Source organism: Bos grunniens, chromosome 21, assembly GCF_055505025.1.
Source record: "Bos grunniens cultivar Pamir isolate PY7600 chromosome 21, Bosgru_T2T1.0, whole genome shotgun sequence".
Lineage (NCBI taxonomy): Eukaryota > Metazoa > Chordata > Mammalia > Artiodactyla > Bovidae > Bos > Bos grunniens.
Genome location: NC_141185.1, coordinates 2799869 through 2819879, shown reverse-complemented (window position 1 = coordinate 2819879; position 20011 = coordinate 2799869). Strand labels below are relative to the sequence as shown.

General features: G+C 60.5%; 1 protein-coding gene across 8 annotated transcripts; it reads left to right on the top strand.

Annotated features, from left to right (window-relative positions):
* The first annotated feature begins 1821 nt into the window (after positions 1-1821).
* LOC147348903 (tumor necrosis factor alpha-induced protein 2-like) lies at positions 1822-16122 on the top strand. 8 transcript variants are annotated; one of them, XM_086362807.1, is made up of 13 exons: positions 1875-2267; positions 3910-4035; positions 4908-5268; positions 5561-6203; positions 8798-8912; positions 9049-9171; positions 9331-9431; positions 10022-10120; positions 10720-10843; positions 11705-11827; positions 11983-12138; positions 12325-12446; positions 14364-16122. In XM_086362807.1, exons 3-13 carry the CDS (start codon positions 4923-4925, stop codon positions 14503-14505), a joined length of 2094 nt encoding a protein of 697 aa, XP_086218933.1. In that variant the 5' UTR covers positions 1875-2267; positions 3910-4035; positions 4908-4922; the 3' UTR covers positions 14506-16122. The 8 variants fall into 8 exon arrangements, 7 of the variants coding, with proteins under 7 accessions (XP_086218934.1, XP_086218930.1, XP_086218933.1 ...); XM_086362805.1 differs by lacking the exon at positions 3910-4035 and adding an exon at positions 4583-4806 and having other exon boundaries at positions 1889-2267; XM_086362808.1 differs by lacking the exon at positions 3910-4035 and having other exon boundaries at positions 1822-2166.
* The last annotated feature ends 3889 nt before the right edge of the window (positions 16123-20011 follow it).

Below are 20011 nucleotides of genomic sequence, written 5' to 3'. Positions count from 1 at the left end.
CTTGGCTGGCCTTTGGCTCCTTCTGGAAGTGTCTGGTCTCCTGAGGACTGTTTCCTCGTCTGTCAAGAGCGGGTAAGAATAGCTCCTGCCCCCTGGGCCCCACTGACGGTCACACCCCTTGGCTCTCCACGCAGCCCTATTGTTAGAGGGTTGCCCTTGAGCTGGGGGCTTCACGGAAGTGACCCTTGACCCTCATGCCGGAACTCAGGGAAAGGGGAAGTGACTGGGGCAACCACAGGAGGGCGAGGCAGCATCTCCCATGCCCTGGTTACAGCCTGGAGCTCGGGTGAGGCCCCGGGGAGGGAGTGCAGGCATCATGGCAGCTGGGTAAGGGGGTGCCTAGCCTGCCCGTGTGTGTTCGTTCTGCCTCTGCCCATCAGGGTCTGGGGCTCTGAGGGGGTGGTGGGTCTATGAGCCTGACGCTGTCCCCTCCTCCATGACCCAGAGCACTTTGGATTCTCCAGCGATTTCCCAATCTGGGATTAGAAGAGGAGGCTGGCAGGGAGGACTGAGGATTGCACAATGAGGCCACAGCAGACAGCCACGGAGGCAGTGGGCCAGGACCCCTTGGATCATGTCCTCATCACCCTCTCTGGCTGGATGAACTTGCTGTGGTGCGGGGGGCAGTCCTTTAGTCTTCCCCTCTATGCACTGGGAGCAGCTGGAATGACCCCCTGTGACCGTTGGTTCAGATCTGAAAAATGTCACCCCTGAGGCCACGAGGCGAGAAGGGGGTAGAGTCTGTCTTACTGCAGCCTCCTGAAGCCCCCTCTTCCCACAACAACCCCCCTCAACCCCCTCCTACCCTGTCCAGAGACAGGATCAATGTCCAAGCCCCAAACTGGTCCCCGGCTGCCTTTCCCAAGGAGGAAGAGGAAGTTTTCAGTTCCAAGGGGCACCCCCATCTCCCCGCTGCCTTGCCCACTTGGCTGTGCCTCCCAGGCTGCAGAGCTTTGTGCCCAGTTTCCAGGGGGAGCAGGGAACAAGAGGGGAGGGGGAAGGGGGGCACACAAAAGGGAGGGAGGAGCAGAAGCTCTATTAAGGAGCAACAAGGAAGCCGGTGCCCAGACGGGAAATTCCTGAGCTGCAAGGTCCTTTTCAGAGGGCAGGAATTTCTAGGATGTGAAACAGGGAAGAGGTCCTCTTCCCCAGCTCCCCTCCGGCCCCTTGACTGACCCAGAGAAACAGGCCTCAGATGGGAAACTGAGGCCCAGAAAGCAATGTGACCTGCTCAAGGATGCGTTGCGTTGAATGAGGACAAAGCCAGGCTAAGTGAGACTCAAGCCTGAGCTGTTGGGATCCCCACCTGGTGCCTTTAGGAACCTGGCCTGACCCAGCTTGGGTCCCAGAAAGGGAAAGCGCTTCAGTGGGAGTCCTGCAGGCCTGGGTGTGGGTTCGGACCCCCATTTACTGCCTGTGTGACCTCGGGCAAGTCACTCACTTTTGTGAGCCATTTCCCCTTTTTAAGGAAGGCTGGGTGATGAGAGTGTATGCCAGGCACCAGCACGGGTACTCTGGCAAAGGCTGACCAGCACCCGGTGCCTTAGGGAGCCTCTTCCATGGGGGCCACCTCCCCAGGGATGTGTGTGGACACAGTGACCCCCAGGGTGGGAACACTCTCTCCCGAAGGGGTGATCCTCTGAGGTCAGCCTCAGAGTTAGGTGGGACAGTCCCCAGCACCTCGCGGGAGGAAGGGGACTCCCCACAGTTAGGGGTGAGCTGGGTTGCTAGGAGGTCCTCTGAGCTGCCCGAGGTGCTGGCTCTGTGACGCTGGGAAAGTGGTCCTGAGTGCAGGGCCCCTTCCAGTCAGCCAATCAGAAGCTGTTGTCGGACAATGGGTCAGCACCAAACCCATCTTGTCCGCTGGGGGGTGCGGGTCTGGGGCCCCACTCAGGCCTGGCAACAGCCAGCCCCGACACCCCGCCCAGGCTGGTGGGAGAGAGTCCCTTCCTGGACACCCCAGCTTGGCAGTCTTCGCCTCGATCAGGGGGTGCGTGCGCGCGGCACCGGACGCGGGGACCGGGCAGCACACTCTCTCGGCTTTGGCCTCCGCCCGGGGGTTTTCCGCGGGGGCGGCGGGCGGGGAGGGCCGGCCCGACGGGGGTGGAGCCTGCGTCTATTTCAGGCGGCGCCCGGCTCTGCGGCGACAGGCTCGGCCCGGACACAGTAAGTGACCTGCGCTCGCGGCGTCCGGTGCTTCCGTCTCCAAACTCTCCACGCGGCCGCCCACCCGCCCCGACGAGACCCGCCTCTCCGGCCCGATCCCGGTAGGGAGCGGCTGGCGCGATGGAGGGTACCCCGCGCGGAGAACCCCAGGTCTTCCGCAGTCCCCCTTCTAGGGAAATTGAAGCCCTATGGCTGAGCTGCTGCGTCAGGGTCGGGTTAGATGCACCCGGGAGGAGGGGCTGTGGGAAGGGGCCCTAGTGTCCCTTCCTTTGCAGTAGGAGGGGCGGGAGTGGCCCAGGGCGGGGTGGGGGGCGGCTGGCTGTATGACAGAGGCCGAGTCACTTCACCTGCCTGAGCTTGAATGTCTTCATGTTCAGGGACCAGGGGGGCTGGCGTGGACCTCAGCCCTGACCCGGGCGAGGAGAGTGAGAGTGTGTGTGCCCGCATAGAAACTGGGGGAGCTGGGCGGACCAGGGAGGTACCCCAGGCTGTGGCCACACGGTGTGATTCGGAGCATACCCCTTCCTGTCCGAGTGTGCCCAGCCACCGGCCTCGACTGAAAGGAATGCCTCTCCTGCCCTCTTCTGTTGTGTCCGGCCACCAGGGTTAGCCTGATAGACACTGGGACACAAGACTCAGACCCTCACTGAGGCCTGGTGGGGTGGGATTCGGCCCGTCAGCTTCCCTCACATCCTGCTTTCAGCAGCACTGTGAGGTGGGGTTCTCCTCCCCATTGCACAGATGGGAAGACTGAGGTCTATGAAGGCAGGGTGGGGTCTGGTCTACACCCTAGCGGATGGTACAGCCAAGCCCACAATGGTCTCTCTTTCTGCTGCACCAGCGGCCTCAGAGTGAAGGCCTGGGTGGGGGCCAAAGGGGCTGCTGCGGACCTTGGCTGGGGAGGAGATTTTGTGCCCCAGAGGCGAGGAGGAGGCGGCTATGCCGTGCAGGGACCTGCAGGAACCAGGTCTGGAGTCTGGCGGGAGCCTCATACGTGGGGGATGGAGGAGGCGGGGCATTGAGGGCAGAGGTGAGGAAGGTGGTCCGCAGCCACTCAGGAGGGCCCTCCCCCTCCTGTGGCAGCGGAGGGGAAGGTGTGCGGGGAGAGGTGGGGCCTGGGCCCAGGGTGAGGCTGAGCGGCCCTTGCCAACCAGCTGGACCAGCTCCTGTGGGTGTCTGGCATGAAAGCGAGATGGATTGGGAGGGATGCTGGGGGAAGGGATGGGCAGGGCAGAAGTGCCCAGTGGCCTTGCACCTGGGGACCCTGGCTTTGGGGCTCCCCGGAGGACCCGCAGCTTGGTTCTGGAGGGGAACTCGCAGTCCAAATGGCACCGGCTGGCAGCTGAGACCCAGCAGTGTAGGACTCTGCCCCCGGTATCTGGTGAGGCTGTGGGAGGGGAGAAAGCCCGGCTTCCTGGCCACTGAGTGGCTCTGGTCAAGCTCGGGGCTTTGGGAAGCATTCCTGGGAGGATGCGCGAAGGTGGCTGGGCTGCTGGGAAGGCAGCAGGGGATGTGGAAAATCTGACGGGCCTAATCCCACCTCCCCACCTCCTGCCGCCTCAGTTTGCCTTTCTGCAGGGGTGGATCACCCTGTCTGCCTTGCAGGGCTGCCGCAGGGGCGAGTTGAAGTCGTGCTGTGTGAGTCACGACTTGGTGTATTTACTCTTGGGTGGTGGGGCAGGCCCTGTTACGGCTCATTCAAGTTACCAAGGAGGCCCGTTCCCCTCTGCTCCCCTTTCCCAGCCCTGCCCCGCTGCCTCCTTTCAGGTCAGCCGTGTTCCCCTCCACCGGTCCTGGCCTGGCTCACCCCATGGTCAAGGCGCTGGGGAAGGTGCTGCCTCTCTGGATGGTGGGGAAGCCCAGTGCCTGGTGAGCTGAGTTCCAAGTTGTTGACCATGGGGGCATTTTAAGCCTCTCTGAGCTAGTTACGTGAGATGAGGAAAATAACACCCCTCCTGGAAGGCAGTGCGGAAGTGATGGGACGGGCACTCAGGAAGGGCCCAGGAAATGGAAGCTTCTGTGGTGGTTACGTCACCCCATTTGGGGAGCAGGCAGGGTGAGGTGGAGCTGGGAAGCTCGAGTTTCCTGTCTGAGCTGCTGTGTGACCTCAGACAGGCCTGTGCCTCCTTGGGCCGCTTGTCCCTCCGACCTGGGAAAGGGCTTGAGGGGGCACTGTGGTTTCTGTAGACCTGAGCCCCCCAAGGTCATAACAGGGGTCTGGCCCTGCCTGCCTCGTGGTCCCAGCGGGAGCAGTCCTGTTTCTGCTCACTACGTTCCCCTGGGACCCCAAGCCACATGAGTCAAGAGAACAGAGCAGAACGGAGGATGGGGCTGGGGCCGGATTCCTGCCTCAGCCCAGCCTCTTGTGCCCTCTGACTGTTCTGGACCTCGGTTCTCGCTTTGTGCATTGGGCCAGAAGCCGAGCTCTGCCCACTCCCCCAGGGTCCCCAGCGAGCCTGTGGTCCCCCTCCCTGCCCAGAGGATGGGCTGACAAGGAAGGATTTGCCAAAATGAAGTCTCCTTCTGTCTGGAGATTCTGGGAGGGCCTGCGAGTTCTGCGGAAGTGGTCTCCAGGGGGAAAGTTAAGTTGCTGGTATCCATCTGGGCCAGGAGACAGCCAGAGCCCTGGCGGTCACACAGGTGAAAACAGATCAACCTGGCTGCATGCTTGGGCTGGGGAGCCAGGGGCCAGTCCCCCACGACCACTGACCCTCTCATTCCCTCCGCTTGTCAACCTGCAGGCCAGAGTCGGGGTGATGCTGAAGATGCTGACCTTCTTCCAAGGACTCCCAGGCCAGCAGCCTGTGTCCGGGGCCCCTGACTTCCCCAGAAGCGCCCAGAAGTTGCCCTCTACCTCAGAGGCAGAGTCTGAGGCCTCCATGTCGGAGGCCTCCTCCGAGGACCTAGTGCCATCCCTGGAGGCCGAGGTGGCCACAGACAGGGACGAAGAAGAGGCCGGCAAGAAGAAGAAAAAGTCGAAAGGCCTGGCCACCATGATCAGCGTCTTCACCAAAGGGAGGAAGAAGAAGGGTCAGCCCAGCTTATCAGAGACCGAGGGCGAGTCTGAATCCAGTCCGCGGCCGCCTGCCCAGCTGCCCACAGGTAGGCGGCAGCCCCCTCCCCAGGCGGGCAGGGTCTGGGCAGGATGGGGGCTCATTGGAGTGGATGCCCCGCTCAGCTGGGACAGAGTGGGCAGGGCATGTGGGTGTTTAAGGGCGTCGAAGGGCCTCCCCTCCCTGCTTTCACCTGCTGCCCCCTGATCTCAGGATCTGAGCCTGGTGTGCCCTGCCCGGGCTGGGACACCCCGCATGATTTGGGGAGTCTTGGCCCCTGGGAGGTGAACTGGGCGGGTCTCAGAACCCCAGGCCACACTAATGCCGCGTCCTGGCCGCAGTGGAGGAGCTCAAGGCCGACCTGGAGCGCGGGCGGCTGGAGGCGGCGCGGCCTCTGCTGGCGCTGGAGCTGGAGCTGCAGGAGGCCGCGGCGGCGGGTCGCGCGAGCGAGGAGGAGCTGGTGCGGCGCCAGAGCAAGGTGGAGGCGCTGTACGCGTTGCTGCGCGACCAGGTGCTAGGGCAGCTGCGCCGGCCGCTGGAAGCGGAGCCCGAGCGGCTGCGCCAGGCGCTGGCCGTGCTGGCCGAGCAGGAGCGCCAGGACCACGCGGCGGCGGCGGCGGCGGCGGGGCCCCCGGGGTGCCCGGGGCTGGCGACCACGCGGCCCCGGGGCTGGCTGCAGCTGTGGCGGGACGGCGTGGCGCAGGCGGCCGCGGAGCGCCTGAGCCGGCGGCCGGCCGCGGACGCCGAGGGCCGCACGGAGGCCGAGCGCACCTTCCTGCACATGGGCCGCACCATGAAGGAGGACCTGGAGGCCGTGGTGGAGCGCCTCAAGCCGCTCTTCCCCGCAGACATCCGCGTGGTGGCCGCCTACGCCGAGAGCTACCACGCGGAATTTGCGTCCCAGCTGTCGGCCCTGACGCAGTTTGAGCTGTGCCAGCGAGATACCTACATGCTGCTGTTATGGGTGCAGAACCTCTACCCCAAGTGAGCTTGGGTGCGGGGTGCCGCCGGGCTGGGGTTCCCTGGGCGGGCAGGGCCTGGGTGTCACCACGTGCAGGGAGTCCCCTGGGAGAACGGCCCAGGGGGGGCTGGAATCAAAGGGACAGGGCCTCCGCTGGGCCTGCTTTGCCCTGGGAATCCTTAGTCTCTCCAGCCTCAGCGGCATCCCACAGTTGTGGAAACTGAGGCACAGAGAATGGGGGCAAGGACCTCATCTTTCATTCCTGAGTTTCCAGTCTGGGTTAGGGGGTGAAGCCGCCTGTGATCCAGAGTCAGGAAGGGCTGTGGCCAGGAGCAGGGGCCCTGGCCTGGCCTGGGTCAGCCCAGGAAGCCAGCTCGGAGGAGGAGATGCAGGATTCTACAAGCCGCAGGAGGCAGCGGCCCTGCTCTGGGGCTGCTGACAGTCTAACAGAAGTAAGGGAGTCAGGCGAGGGGGAAGCGAGGACAGGCTGGGAGAGGCAGTGGGGGATGGTGTTCCTGGCAAAGGGAGCTGTCCTACAGGGCCCAAGGCTGGGCTGGGAGGCCTTCTGGGAGCACTGTGGTTCAATACCCCCAGCAGGCCCAGGGAGCACTCCCAGGCAGGATGGGGGGCATTGGGCCTGTTGGGGAAATCCCCATTGTGCAAGGTCTCTCCCAGTGGCAGAGCTGAGTTCTGGCCACCGAGGCCTGGAGCTCTCAGTTTGGGAGGCACCTGGTACTGCAGTGGAGAATCCCTGGTACCAACTGTATTCAGATATAGGCATCCCCTGATACAGTCAGACCCCATGCATCCCTGAGCATGTTGCTGCCAGTATCTTGGCTTTCTCTGCCCACCGAAGCTGGATAAGAAAATCCGGAGACAGAGGCAAGAACACAGCAGGCTCCTGCCTCCAGTACTGTGTCCCTGCCTCCGTGGGGAACCTAGGGGATCATATAGCTGGGGGCTCGCAGTCTGGGGTTGGAGATGAACAGAGGGGTGAGGATCCTGCATGCTTCTCCTCACGCTGTTTCAAAAACAGTCATCAGGCTGGCGTTGAGTAGCCTGGTAATTTGGGTCTGGCAGTCTGCTGGCCCAGTCGTTGGGTCCGTTGTGTTTTGTGGACTGTACTGAGACTTTCTTTCTATAATGCAGAAGGAGAGAAAAACTCGAAGGGGTGGTTTGCAGAGAGGGCGCTATGAAGTTGAGCCCCAGATACAAAATGTTTTGAGGGGACGATAGGTGCAGCATGTGATTCTCAAATCAGGTTTAATCTTTTGATAAAGAGACTTAGTTACAGACTGCAGATCAGGAACAGGTAAAGAACTGGAAAGAAAAAACAGCACAACACCTCTTTTCTTCTTTTTTCCCTTATTTTACTGCAACAAGCATGTCCGTCATTCGTACAAGCTGGGTGGGGAGAGACTTAAACCGCAGTGTGGATTGGTTCAGGGTTTCTGGTAGGGGCTGGCCCCAGCCTGTAGCATAAAGCCTGCAGGAAGCCTGGAGGTGTAGACCCTGTGAGCGATGTCTGAGGCTCTCAGGGATGTCAGTGGTCTCGGTTAGTGCTGGTGGCTCAGCCTCCAGCAGGGGCCCAAGGAAGGACCAGGCAGGGGTGGTGGTGAGGAGTCAAGGAGAGCAGGGAAGCTGGCCCAGGGCAGGGGATGCCGGAGAGGCCCGCCAGCCGAACCGATTCCTTCTTGTTGGTCCTGACTCACCAGGAAGTGCTGGGCCTGTCCCTTCTGCCCCTCCACTTTCCTGTCCCTGTGACCTCAGGGGCTTTCACCTGGGGCCCCCTGGGGTCAGTGCAGCGGGACGCTGAGCCCTGAGAGGGGGCGACCAGGGTGGCTCCATGGAGGCCCGTGTGGCCAGAAGTCTGGGGAGAAAAGGGACACAGCGCATCCAGGCCAGGGTCGGGGGGGCGCGGGAGGCAGAAAGGGCTATTCTTGAGCCTCCGGGCAGACAAAGGCCCTGAGGAAGTGCCAGGGCTGGGCAGTCCCCAGGAGGCTCTGGGACCCAAGGGAAGCGCCACAAGGATGGGTGGATATGCCTCCGTCCAGGGTGAGGTCGGGGAGGGGCAGACAGTCCTTCCTGCTGGGACTGGCCCTCCTCTGAGGGCAGCACAGCTGGTCTGGGGGTGGGGGGAGGCGGGGCAAGGCTGGTGGGATGCAATGGGAGCACTGTGAGGGATGGAGGGAAGGAGACAGAGGGTGAGAAGGGGAGTGGGAGCCCTTGGAGCAGGACGATCAGACCGGAAATGTGGTTCTTCCCGCCGTAGCGGGGAGGAGGGACTGTTGGAGGCAAGGCAGGGAGCCCGGGAGGAGGGTCCTTTGGTGTGCCAGGCGGGAGATGGGGGCTGGGCTGTGGGGTGCCTCTGGCAGGGTAGCTCGAGGCTGATGGGTTTCGGGAGCATAACCCGGAGTAAGAGTGGATGCGGCTGAGAGAGTGAACGGAGGCAGGGTGATTCTGGGATTTGGGGCCTGGATTGAACTGAGATGGAGAGGCAGGGGTGGGAGGCACAGGAGGGAAGGCGACTGAGCTGTGTGCAGGGCTCTGGCTGGGGCGGGGGCTGGGGTTGGGGGGACAGTGCTGGTTTTCCTCAAGCCAGCCCATCTGCCCACAGCGACATCCTCAACAGCCCCAAGCTGGCGCCCGAGCTGCAGGGAGTCAGACTGGGGACCCTCCTGCCCCCAACCCAGATCCGGCTGCTAGAGGCCACGTTCCTCTCCAACGAGGTGGTGAGTCCAGGGCCAGTGCCAGGCGGGGCTGAGGCGGGGTGGGAAGGAAGAGGAGCGGGGGGCGCGGGCAGGGAGCCTGGCAGGGATGCCCCCGTGGGCTTCGCCCTACCCTGAGCGGGCCCCTCCTCCCCTCCAGGCCAGCGTGAGGGAGCTGACGGCCCGAGCTCTGGAGCTGGAGTCAAACCGCTGGACCAACGATGAGGCCCCGCAGAGGCTGGACGGTCACTGCCACAGTGAGCTGGCCATCGACATCATCCAGGTAGCACCCACTGCGCCGCCTGCACCGGCCTCGTCCCTGTGGGCAGACGGGCCCGCCACTGAGCACACACCCCCTTGCTCCATGTCTTACCCACGCCCACCCCTGCCCCAGCCCTAGAGCAGGCAGGCTTCTGCTCAGTTTCACCCCTGACCCCTGCAGATCATCTCCCAGGGCCAGGCCAAGGCCGAGAGCATCACCTTGGACCTGGGCGCGCAGATAAAGCCCTTGCTGTTGGAAGAGCTGGCCAGGTTCCTCAGGAGGTGGGTGATGGGCATACATGCCTGGAGCGGGGCTGGGGGCTGAGGAGTCCTTGCCACCACCTCTCTCAGAGCCCCAATCCCTCCCTTGGGCCCCAGGTGGGGATCTTAGCTAGACCAGCGCCCCCTCCCTGCCCCTAGGGTGTCTGTTATTATGAGCAGGAGTCCTTGTCCCCCTGCACCACCAAACTGGGCGCTGAGAGCCTCAGGTCATCTGACCACCCCGCCCCCACCTTGCTCAGCAAATCCCCTGGAAGAGCAGCCTCCAACTGCAAAGATGCCCCCCGAGGGACTGAGGCCCTGGCCTCCCCTTCAGGTGATGACCCGGGTCTGTGACCCCAGAGTTATGGCTGCCAGCCTCCCTGCCTCTGCCTGCAGCTCTAGAGGGGCCTGGGGGCTCTGCCGCATCCTCTCCAGCAGCTCTGCAGGGGCCCGGGCCCCGCCTGGCTGAGCGCTGAGCGTGTGAAGCCAGTTCCGGAATGCCTGCTGCGTCTGGCCCACATGTGGAGCAGGAGGGTGATCAGGCAGCCACCGAGGCTGCCATTGCCCCAGTGTTTGTGCTGCTCCTATGTGTGCCCTTTCCCTTTCACCAGCTACCAGCGCGCCTTTGATGGATTTCTGGAGCGATGCAGACAGCTGCGCAATTACAGGGCCAATGTCATCGCTAACATCAACAACTGCCTCCCTTTCCGGTAAGGGCGCTGGGCAGTGGGGGGAGTCACTGCGGCTGCCTGCCTGTGTTGGTGGGGGGGGCCGGGAAGCCGGCAGGGGGTGGGGGTGCAGAGAGGCGGGGGTGGGGGGGTCGGGGGGGAGGTGCCTGGGATGGGGGAGGGAGGAGGAGCAGCCTAAGCAGAGATGTTGAATTAAAATGAACAGGGTGGAAAGGAAATACCCAGGCTTACAGCGGCAACAGCGAACATTTGTCTAGTGCCGGTGGGTCAGGCGCTCACGCGCAGGGCTTCATTTATCCTGTTAGCAACCTCGTTAAGTAGATACAGTGACTGTGTCCACTGATCCATGAGCACCCTGAGCTATGGAGAGGCTGAGCCACTTGTCCTCAGTTAGAACAGGATGTGGTGTTAGGTGGGTGTTAGGTGGGAAGGCTGGGTCCCGCCTAGGGAGCCTGGATGGAGTGTCTTGGTCTTGCTCCCACCGGGCCTGGGGAGCCAGGGAGGGTTCTAGAGCGATGGTTTAGGGAGATTCGCCTGGGGCTCCCTGGCTTTCTGGGTTTAGGGCTGCAGGCCGGGCGGGGCTGGGGCTGGCGTGACCTCCCTGCCTCCGGTGTTTCCAGGACGTCCCTGGAGCAGCAGTGGCAGACACCGCCAGACCTCCGGAGCTCCCTGCTGAGGCCCCTGAATGAGCTCAAGAGCCATGGCTTTGATACCCTGCTCCAGAGCCTGTTTGGGGACCTGAAGGTAGTCCAGCCTCCTGCCCCCCGGCAGTGCTGAGTCTAGTGCTGGGGGGGCTGCGGGAGGGCCTTGGACGGTGGGGTGGGGGGGGTCGGCGACAGAAACGAAGACCTGGCTCGAGGAAGGCGTGGCACGGGGCAGCTGCAGGGAGGCTGGTGGCCCCGTGATGGGGCCGTGATCCGCCCTTGACATCACCCCCGCTTCAGCCTCGGGCTTGGCCTCAGAGGGCCGCTTAGGGCCCTGGGGTGCGGAAGAGAAGCCTCAGCGCCCCTCCCTGTTGGGACTCCACCTAGTCCTCAAGTTTGCCTGTAGTTTCCCCTGAGGCCCCCAGGCCCTTCTGCCCGACCCTGCCTTCCAGCCAGGAGGCTCAGAGCCTCTGGTGGCTCCCGCCACATCTGCGGGGCCCAGGGCATCCCCAGAAACCCTTGGTGCCTGTACCGCAGGAGGAGGCGGGGGTCCTAGGGGAGGAAGGGGGGCACTCCCTGCCTGCCCCCTGGGGGACCCCCCTTGACCCCAGTGCCCACGGCTGCGGGTGGCCAGGCGGTGACCCTGGATGACTCGGCAGGGCCATCATCATCATAGGCCCAGCCAAGCACAGGGCTTTGTTTAGTCAGGAATTTATTTATCTAAGGAGGGAGATGCTGGAGAAGGCCTCAGGGCAGGCAGATGGCAGTCCTGGCTGGTCGGCCTTGGAGAAGGGGACCCAGACCCGGCCTCCACTTCCTGCTGGAGCGCCCGGGGAGGCTTTAATATAACCCGACCCCTGTCCCGGCCCCGTGTGTGTCTGTGCGTGTCTGTGCGTGCGTGTCTACTGGGCTGGCCCGTCCTCTGCCGGGTGTGGCCACACAGCCTGACCCTCTCTCGCAGCCGCTGTTCAAGAGGTTCACGCAGACCCGCTGGGCTGCCCCCCAGCAGACCCTGGAGGAAATTGTCTCCGCCGTGGCCGAGAGGATGCCTGAGTTCTCAGAGCTGCAGGACTGCTTCCGGGAGGTGAGGGGGTGCTGGGCTGCCGGCGGGGGACACGCAGGCAGACATGTGTGTGCGCACACCCGGATGTGCTTTTTGCTCTGGCCACCGCCCCTCCCTGGACCCTGGCCTTCAGGGAGGTGGTGGGTTCCCATGGCCCTGCGCACTCACCCACCCAGGAGCTCCTGGAGGCGGTCCACCTGCACCTGGTGAAGGAGTACATCGCCCGCCTCTGCAAGCGGCGCCTGGTCCTCAAGACGGCAGAGCAGCAGCAGCAGCTGGCGGGGCACGTCCAGGCCAACGCCCAGCTCATCCAGCAGTTCTGCACCCAGAGTGTAAGCCCCCGCCCACCCCCTCAACCTCCCACGGCGGTAGGCTGTCCTCCTGCTCCAAGCTCTTCACGGGCTAGGACAGCCTCTCTGGGCCTCTCCAAACCTGATCAGGTCCGACCTGAGCCTCTCTGGGCCCCTGGGCGCGCTTCTGGGCAGGGCCAGCCTCTCTCAACAAGCCTGTGCCTGCAGGGCTCCCCGGCCACCTGGCTACACGACGCCCTCCCCACGCTTGCAGAGATCATTCGCCTGCAAGACCCCAGTGCCATCAAGATTGAGGTGGCCACTTACGCCACCTTGTACCCTGACTTCAGGTGAGAACCGGGACCTCCAGCACCCAGGGAAGGCAGCGTGGCCCTGTGGTTCCCCGCTGCAGTCGGAGCCTGGAGGGGCGGCCAGAGTGAGTCCCTGAGGGTGGGCAGAGTGCAGATAGATACTGGCCACTGTGCCCAGATCTTTACAGCAGCTGTTCACTCGGTCCTTGCTGCCACCTGCTAGGGCTAACATTCTTCATCCCGGTCGTCCAGATGAGACTTGGGGGGTGTGAGGAATGTGTCCAGGGTAAAGCAGCTGGTCAGTCGTAGAGCCGAGACAGCAAAGCCAGGCATCCGACTCCACAATGCATCCTCTGAGACTTTCCTTCAGAAGGGGATCCGAGACCAGAGGGACCACGGACCTGCTGGAGGCCGTGGCACGTCCGTAGTGAAGCTGGGGTCCGCCGGTCAGCCTAGGGGTCCTCAGAGGCTTGACCTGTGTCCTGGGGCCTCTGTTCTAGAGTGCAGGCTCAATCCCTGACTGCCTGAGGATCTGGTGAGCCAGGGCAGCAGTCTCTGTGGGTTGAGTCCTCTGGTGTGGCCGGCCTGTCCCCGCATAGCCTGGTCCAGCCACTGGCTGGTCTAGTCCACCTGTTCAGCCACCCATCCACTTACACACTCACCCGTCCAACTACCCATCATACAGGCACCCGCTTACCCATCTGGACGCCCATCTAGCTATCCAGCCATCTGGTCACGCACTCATCTACCCATCTGTTTGTCCTTCGATCTATCCATCCATCCACCCATCTAGTCATCCACCTGCCCACCTATCCGTCTATCCATTCATGGATCCTTGTATCCACCCAGCCGGCCAACAGTTATCAAGTGGTCTCCTACTAGCTACCCGGCTGTGTTTAGGCACCAGGATGCGAGGAGGTACAAGACAGACCAGGCCTTCTGACAGACAGATAGTCAGATGAGGGTTAGCAATGATGAGGTCATCCGGCGAAGGAGTACCATTTGCAAGTTTTAAAGATTGTTTAACCAAGGTTGTGAATGGTGGGAGGTGCTGACTTTAGAGCTGGAAAATCCTCTCTGGGGAGGTGACTTTTTAAAACAGTTTTTATTGTTTACTTTTGGCTGTGCTGGTCTTTGTTGCTGCGTGAGCTTTTCTCTAGCTGCAGCAAGTAGGGGACTGCTCTCGAGTTGCAGCGCACGGGCTTCTCATGGCAGTGACTCCTCTTACTGCAGAGCGCGGGCTTCTCATGGCAGTGACTCCTCTTACTGCAGAGCGCGGGCTTCTCATGGCAGTGACTCCTCTTACTACAGAGCGCGGGCTTCTCATGGCAGTGACTCCTCTTACTGCAGAGCGCGGGCTTCTCATGGCAGTGACTCCTCTTACTGCAGAGCGCGGGCTTCTCATGGCAGTGACTCCTCTTACTGCAGAGCGCGGGCTTCTCATGGCAGTGACTCCTCTTACTGCAGAGCGCGGGCTTCTCATGGCAGTGACTCCTCTTACTGCAGAGCTCGGGCTTGAGGTCTTGAGGGCTCTTGAGCACAGGCTCAATAGCTGTGGTCCAAGGGCTTGGTTGCTTGGTGGTATTTGGGATCTTCCCAGATCAGGGGTCGAACCCGTGTCTCCTGTACTGGCAGGTGGCTTCTTGACGGGGAGGTGACATGTTAGCTAAGTGCTAAGGGGTGAGAAGGAGCTGGTTACCTCAAGGGCCTGGGGATGAGCATTTGGGAGGAATAGCCAGTGTAAAGGCTGGACCGGGCAGGAGCTTGGCACCCTCTGGAGGCACTGAGGCCGGTGCCACCTGAGCCCAGTGCTTTAAGCATATCAGGGCACCCTCGTGGGTAGGGGGATTGGCTGCCGGGCCTTGTGGCTCCGGCCAGGAGTCTTGGGTGCTGGGAAGGGGTGTGAGCAGGGGTGTTGGTGAGCGGGCTGCACTGATGGGACCCTGTCTTTGACAGCAAGGGCCACCTGAGTGCCATCCTGGCCATCAAGGGGAACCTGTCCAGCAGTGACGCCAAGAGCATCCGGAGCATTCTGGACATCAACACGGGGGCACACGAGCCCTCCAAGGCCCTATTTTCGCTTATAAAGGTTGGTTAGCTTTTCCTGTGTACTGATCTCCTTAGGAGCGCCTGGCAAGCATGGGACACCACTCCACTGCAGGCCGTCAGACCGGCACCAGTGTCATAGCCCTGCAGCCCCTCTGGGGGTCCTGCCTTCTGCTGCTGCTTCTGCCCCAGCCTGGCCGAGGTGTGGGCCCCTGGGCCACTGGAATTGGACAAGCCATGGCGTGTTGACCCCTCCTGTGGGGCAGGAGCCGTGGAGGGGAAGCTCTGTGGATGAGAGTGGAGCTTGCACGCCCTGAAGGAGGGGTGAGGAGGGTGTGTGGCTCGCGGACCCAGCTCCGGGATCACCGCCTGTCCGCGAGGTCCTGCCACACCTGCCTGAGGACTGCCCTGCTCAGGCTGGGTCTCCAGCCTCCCCAGCTCCTGCCCAGGGCCCGAGCCTCACCCCTCCTGCCTTCTCTGGTGCAGGGTTGCATCGAGCCAGCCTCAGCCTCTGAGTAGAACAGAAGGAAGAAGTGGAGGAGGAAAAAGGGAAAGATGAGCTCTTATTGGGGAAGGCGTGGGGGGACTGGAAAAGGGCCTGTGGGATGACAGGACAAATGGGGGCAAAGCCAGTGTCCGAGCCCCTAACCCCCACTCTGATTCCCCTCAGGTGTCCCCTGAGGATGGGCCTGGGAGGGCCAGGACCTGCTGGGTTTTCTCGGGGTCTGCCTCCCCCGACAAGGTGCAGACCCAGGGATGCCTCTGTGGGTCCTCCCCTGGAAGTCAGGCTGAGGTCGGGGCAGGGCCATCTTGACTTCTGACCCCTTGGCTCTGGGTCAGTTCCCTGTTGCCAGTCTAACAAACTTCCACAGCTTGGGAGCCTAAAACAAGACCTTGCTTTCAGTTCTGGAGGTCAGCAGTCTGACGTGATCTGGTGGGCTGACCTAGGCGGTTCCTCTGGAAGCTCTGGTGGGGAAGTTCCTTCCTTTTTCCAGTTTTTAGAGGCCAGCCTCCCATATTTCTTGGCTCGTGGCCCCCTTCCATTTCCAAAACCAGCAACGGCCAGTCAAATCCTTTTAGGTCTCAGGACTCCCCTTCTACTCCCTCTTCTGATTTAAGGCCCCTGGTGGTGACCTTTAACCCACCGGACAATGACCTTTGACCTACCCAGGCACTCCAGGATCCTCTTCTGATGTTAAAGTCAGCTGATTATTAATTCCACCTGACAACCTTAATTCCTCTGCCATGGAAACTAACATAGTCACAGGCCCAGGGATTAGGATGTGAGCATCTTTATGGGGTGGACACTATTTTGCTGCCTACAGCCTTCACCCATCGCCTGCCCTGTGGAGTGCCTTATCCTACCCAGGAAAGCAAAGGTGCAGTCACCTTCCTGGGCCTGGGACAGTGGAGACGCAGGCATGACCCACCCCGCCTGTGCCTGCGGGAACGCCCCTCTGTGACTGGGTTTGTAGCCGGCTCTCGTGGACTTGTCCCCCTCTTTCCAGGTACTGTGGCCAGAAATTGGCCCGAGTAGATGGTTCATGAAGGCCTTTGTACATTTGCATGTTTGATGTTATTATTATTTTTTGATAGTGTGCTTTTGTATGTTTTTTTAAGAACAAATTCTTGGTTTTTATAGCTTAATATAAAGCTGATTTCAAAAGTGGCTGTGGAGTGATTTCTCTTGGAGAGGCTTTCTCAGCCTCTTGGGGTCTGGCAGACTCTGTCCCCCAGCGCCTCCTGCCCACCTCTCACCTGTGAGCGTGACCTTTGGGAGGGTCTGCTGTGGGCCAAGGCCCCTCACTCCACCCTTCAGTTTCCTCACCTGGAGGTGGTGATCACGAACCTGTCTGACGTCCCCCACAGTCCTTTACAGAAGAGGGGGATGGCGACACTTCAGCTCCATGCCATCGGGCACAGTGGGAACCGGCTCTCGTATTCCTGGAACTGACCTCGAAGGGCCCAGCTGTGATTACAGCTGGCCCCAGCTCTCCTCCACACCCCCATCCTGGCCCAGGATTTGGAGAAGGGCAGAGTCCCTGGGAGGCAAAGGGGAACCTTGGTGAACTCATTCCACAGAGCTGGAGGCATGTGGGGTGGGCAGGCGGGGGAGGCATGACTAACTCCAGCTGGAAACGCCTGGACATCAGCGGCTGGAGCCAGAGGGAAGGCCCTTTGGGATGAGATGCGGGAGGGATGGACCCACTGATCCTGGGGAGCACCCAGGGGAGGGGGAGGGATAGGCCACCCCAGGCTGAGCTCCGAGTGTGGGCCCTGGGCAGGTTGGAGCCTCAGGGCAGGGGGATGGCCGGTGGGTTTTCCGCTGAGTTCTCCCTGTGGAGCTCAGGAGGAGGAGGCAGGGGGAGGGGGGAGCTCATGGAAGCTGAGGGCCAGATGGAAAGTTTCTGATCCAGGCAGATATTCATGGACCAAAGAGAATGGACTTGGGCCCCAAAATGCAGAGGGTGCTGAGATGCACCCCCCAGCCTCCCTGCAGCAGGGTGGGCCAGGGTCCAAGGAGAACAGAGGCGGTCAGAGGCGGGGCCCTGGGGTCGGGGAGCCGGCTGGGTGGACTCCATGCTGGCGCTGTGGGGGGCGCCATCCACGCTGTCCCTGTAGGACGGGGAGAGCCGCTAAGGTCCCGCGGGGTCACCAGCTCCGGCCCCTCCACCAAGGGCTCTGCATCAGTAACTTTGTGGTCATGGAGGGAAAATTCCTTTAAGGGAAGGATTTGCCCCAGAGGCGAGGACTGGGTCGCTGGGCAGAGGGGACAGAGGGCAGGTCGTGGGTGAGGGCCCCCGGCGCTGGCCCCCATCCAGACTCCTGTCAACTGGAAGGCAGGCCATGGGTCAAGCGCAGGTGGGATCCTCCAACCCCGCCCCGTCCCTGCAGGGGGGCAATGGGGAGGGCGGGCCAGGCTCTCCCTGAAGGGCTCACATCCCTGGGAGGCCCGGAAGGAACAGGGAGCAAGTTAATAAACAGTCCAGGTTCAAGTGCGGGGCAGATGGTTGGTGGGGTGGGTGGGGGTGATGCAGCGGTTATGGGGTGGGGCAGTACCGCTGTGGCCACAGGCAGTACTCACTGGGGGCGGGGAACCGTGGCGGGGGACAGGCATGTGCACAGAGCAGGGAGGGGCAGCACCGGAAGGGAAACAGCCTAGGACTCGGGAAGGGCTCAGGTTTTAGGGAAAGAAAGAGCTCAAGGCAGGGTTGGCTGGGAGTGGGGATTCAAGCAAGCCCCACTGAAGTGGCAGGCTGGCAACGAGGGGGCCTTGGTGGGGCTGGGCGTTGGGGTTCACTCACTCCACTCACTGCAAAGGGGGGAGCACTAGGGACTCTGAAGAGGCAGTTTGCTGGGATCTGTGACTGGGAAAGAACTCTCTGGCTGCTGTAGGGAGAGCGGGGATGCCGCAGGGAGGCCAGGGAGCCCGTGAGGAGTGCCAGGGTGCCCAGGAGGAGGCCTGGTCTGTGAGGGCTGGGACAGGGAGGTGAGGCTGGCCCAGGGCAGGGAGGCAGGGGAAGCCTCATTTCCATCCCAACGGGGACCACGGGGCCTCGGGGCCTCCTTGCAGCCAGGGGAGTCCTGGGGGGAAGCCTGGGGTTTCTGGTTTGAAAGATGAAACCCTGGTGGGCCAGTGGTTAAGACTCAGAGCTTCCACTGCGGGGTCACGGGTTTGGTCCCTGGTTGGAACTAGGATCCTGCACACCACATGGCGTGGTCAAAAAATTAAAAATATTTAAAAAGAATAGACTGCCCAAACCCCTAGTGTGTGGGTGACGACAGTGTCTGGCGAGGCTGACAGTCACCAGGAGCCACCCCCACAACTACTCTGGAAGTGTGATTTCACAGCCCCCAGGAGGGCCACTCAGCAAGATCAGTGAAACCCACAGAGATTCCTGGGAACCATTCTGCTCCTATGAATGAATCTTATCAACTCTCTAACATCCATGAGAAGTGACAGGCAGCAGGACAGTCACTTCCATTGTCGTAGCAAAGCGCTGGGAACCCCCTGAGTGTCCATCAGTAGACGCCAGGGAAATTATTGCCGTGGTGCAGACGGTGGAGCGCTACGTGGCTGGAGAGAGAAGGAGGAAGTTGTCTTGCTTCCAATTTGAAAATTGTCCCAACATATAATGTTGAGAAAAAAAAACAAAAACACACAGTGTAGAAGAGTTGATGGTGTGCAGCCATGGATAAACAAAAGTAGAAAAAAATAGACATTTATGTCTGCCTGAAGCTCCAAGAATACACAGAAGAATTGTACAAAAAAGATCTTCATGACCCAGATAATCACGATGGTGTGATCACTCACCTAGAGCCAGACATCCTGGAATGTGAAGTCAAGCGGGCCTTAGGAAGTATCACTATGAACAAAGCTAGTGGAGGTGATGGAATTCCAGTTGAGCTATTTCAAATCCTGAAAGATGATGCTGTGAAAGTGCTGCACTCAATATGCCAGCAAATGTGGAAAACTCAGCAGTGGCCACAGGACTGGAAAAGGTCAGTTTTCATTCCAATCCGAAAGAAAGCAGTGACAAAGAATGCTCAAACAACCACACAATTGCACTCATCTCACATGCTAGTAAAGTAATGCTCAAAATTCTCCAAGCCAGGCTTCAACAGTACGTGAACCGTGAACTTCCAGATGTTCAAGCTGGTTTTAGAAAAGGCAGAGGAACCAGAGATCAAATTGCCAACATGCACTGGATCATGGAAAAAGCAAGAGAGTTCCAGGAAAACATCTATTTCTGCTTTATTGACTATGCCAAAGCCTTTGACTGTGTGGATCACAATAAACTGTGGAAAATTCTGAAAGAGATGGGAATACCAGACCACCTGACCCGCCTCTTGAGAAACCTATATGCAGGTCAGGAAGCAACAGTTAGAACTGGACATGGAACAACAGACTGGTTCCAAATAGGAAAAGGAGTATGTCAAGGCTGTATATTGTCTCCCTGCTTATTTAACTTCTATGCAGAGTACATCATGAGTAACACTGGGCTGGAAGAAGCACAAGCTGGAATCAAGATTGCCAGGAGAAATATCAATAACCTCAGATATGCAGATGACACCACCCTTATGGCAGAAAGTGAAGAGGAACTAAAAAGTCTCTTGATGAAAGTGAAAGAGGAGAGTGAAAAAGTTGGCTTAAAGCTCAACATTCAGAAAACCAAGATCATGGCATCTGGTCCCATCACTTCATGGCAAATAGATGGGGAAACAGTGGAAACAGTGGCCGACTTTATTTTGGGGGGCTCTAAAATCACTGCAGATGGTGATTGCAGCCATGAAATTAAAAGATGCTTACTCCTTGGAAGGAAAGTTATGACCAACCTCGATGGCATATTAAAAAGCAGAGATATTACTTTGCCAACAAAGGTCCGTCTAGTCAAGGCTGTGGTTTTTCCAGTGGTCATGTATGGATGTGAGAGTTGGACTGTGAAGAAAGCTGAGCACCGAAGAATTGATGCTTTTGAACTGTGGTGTTGGAAAAGACTCTTGAGAGTCCCTTGGACTGCAAGGAGATCCAACCAGTCCATCCTAAAGGAGATCAG

Bases quoted from the DNA above. Each gene is read 5' to 3' on its own strand.
- LOC147348903 (XM_086362801.1), top strand. From the start codon at position 3,637: ATGCGCGAAGGTGGCTGGGCTGCTGGGAAGGCAGCAGGGGATGTGGAA. The intron at 4,036-4,907 runs GTGAGCTGAGTT...GTCAACCTGCAG, and splicing joins GTGGGGAAGCCCAGTGCCTG to GCCAGAGTCGGGGTGATGCT. The intron at 10,121-10,719 runs GTAAGGGCGCTG...CGGTGTTTCCAG, and splicing joins AACAACTGCCTCCCTTTCCG to GACGTCCCTGGAGCAGCAGT.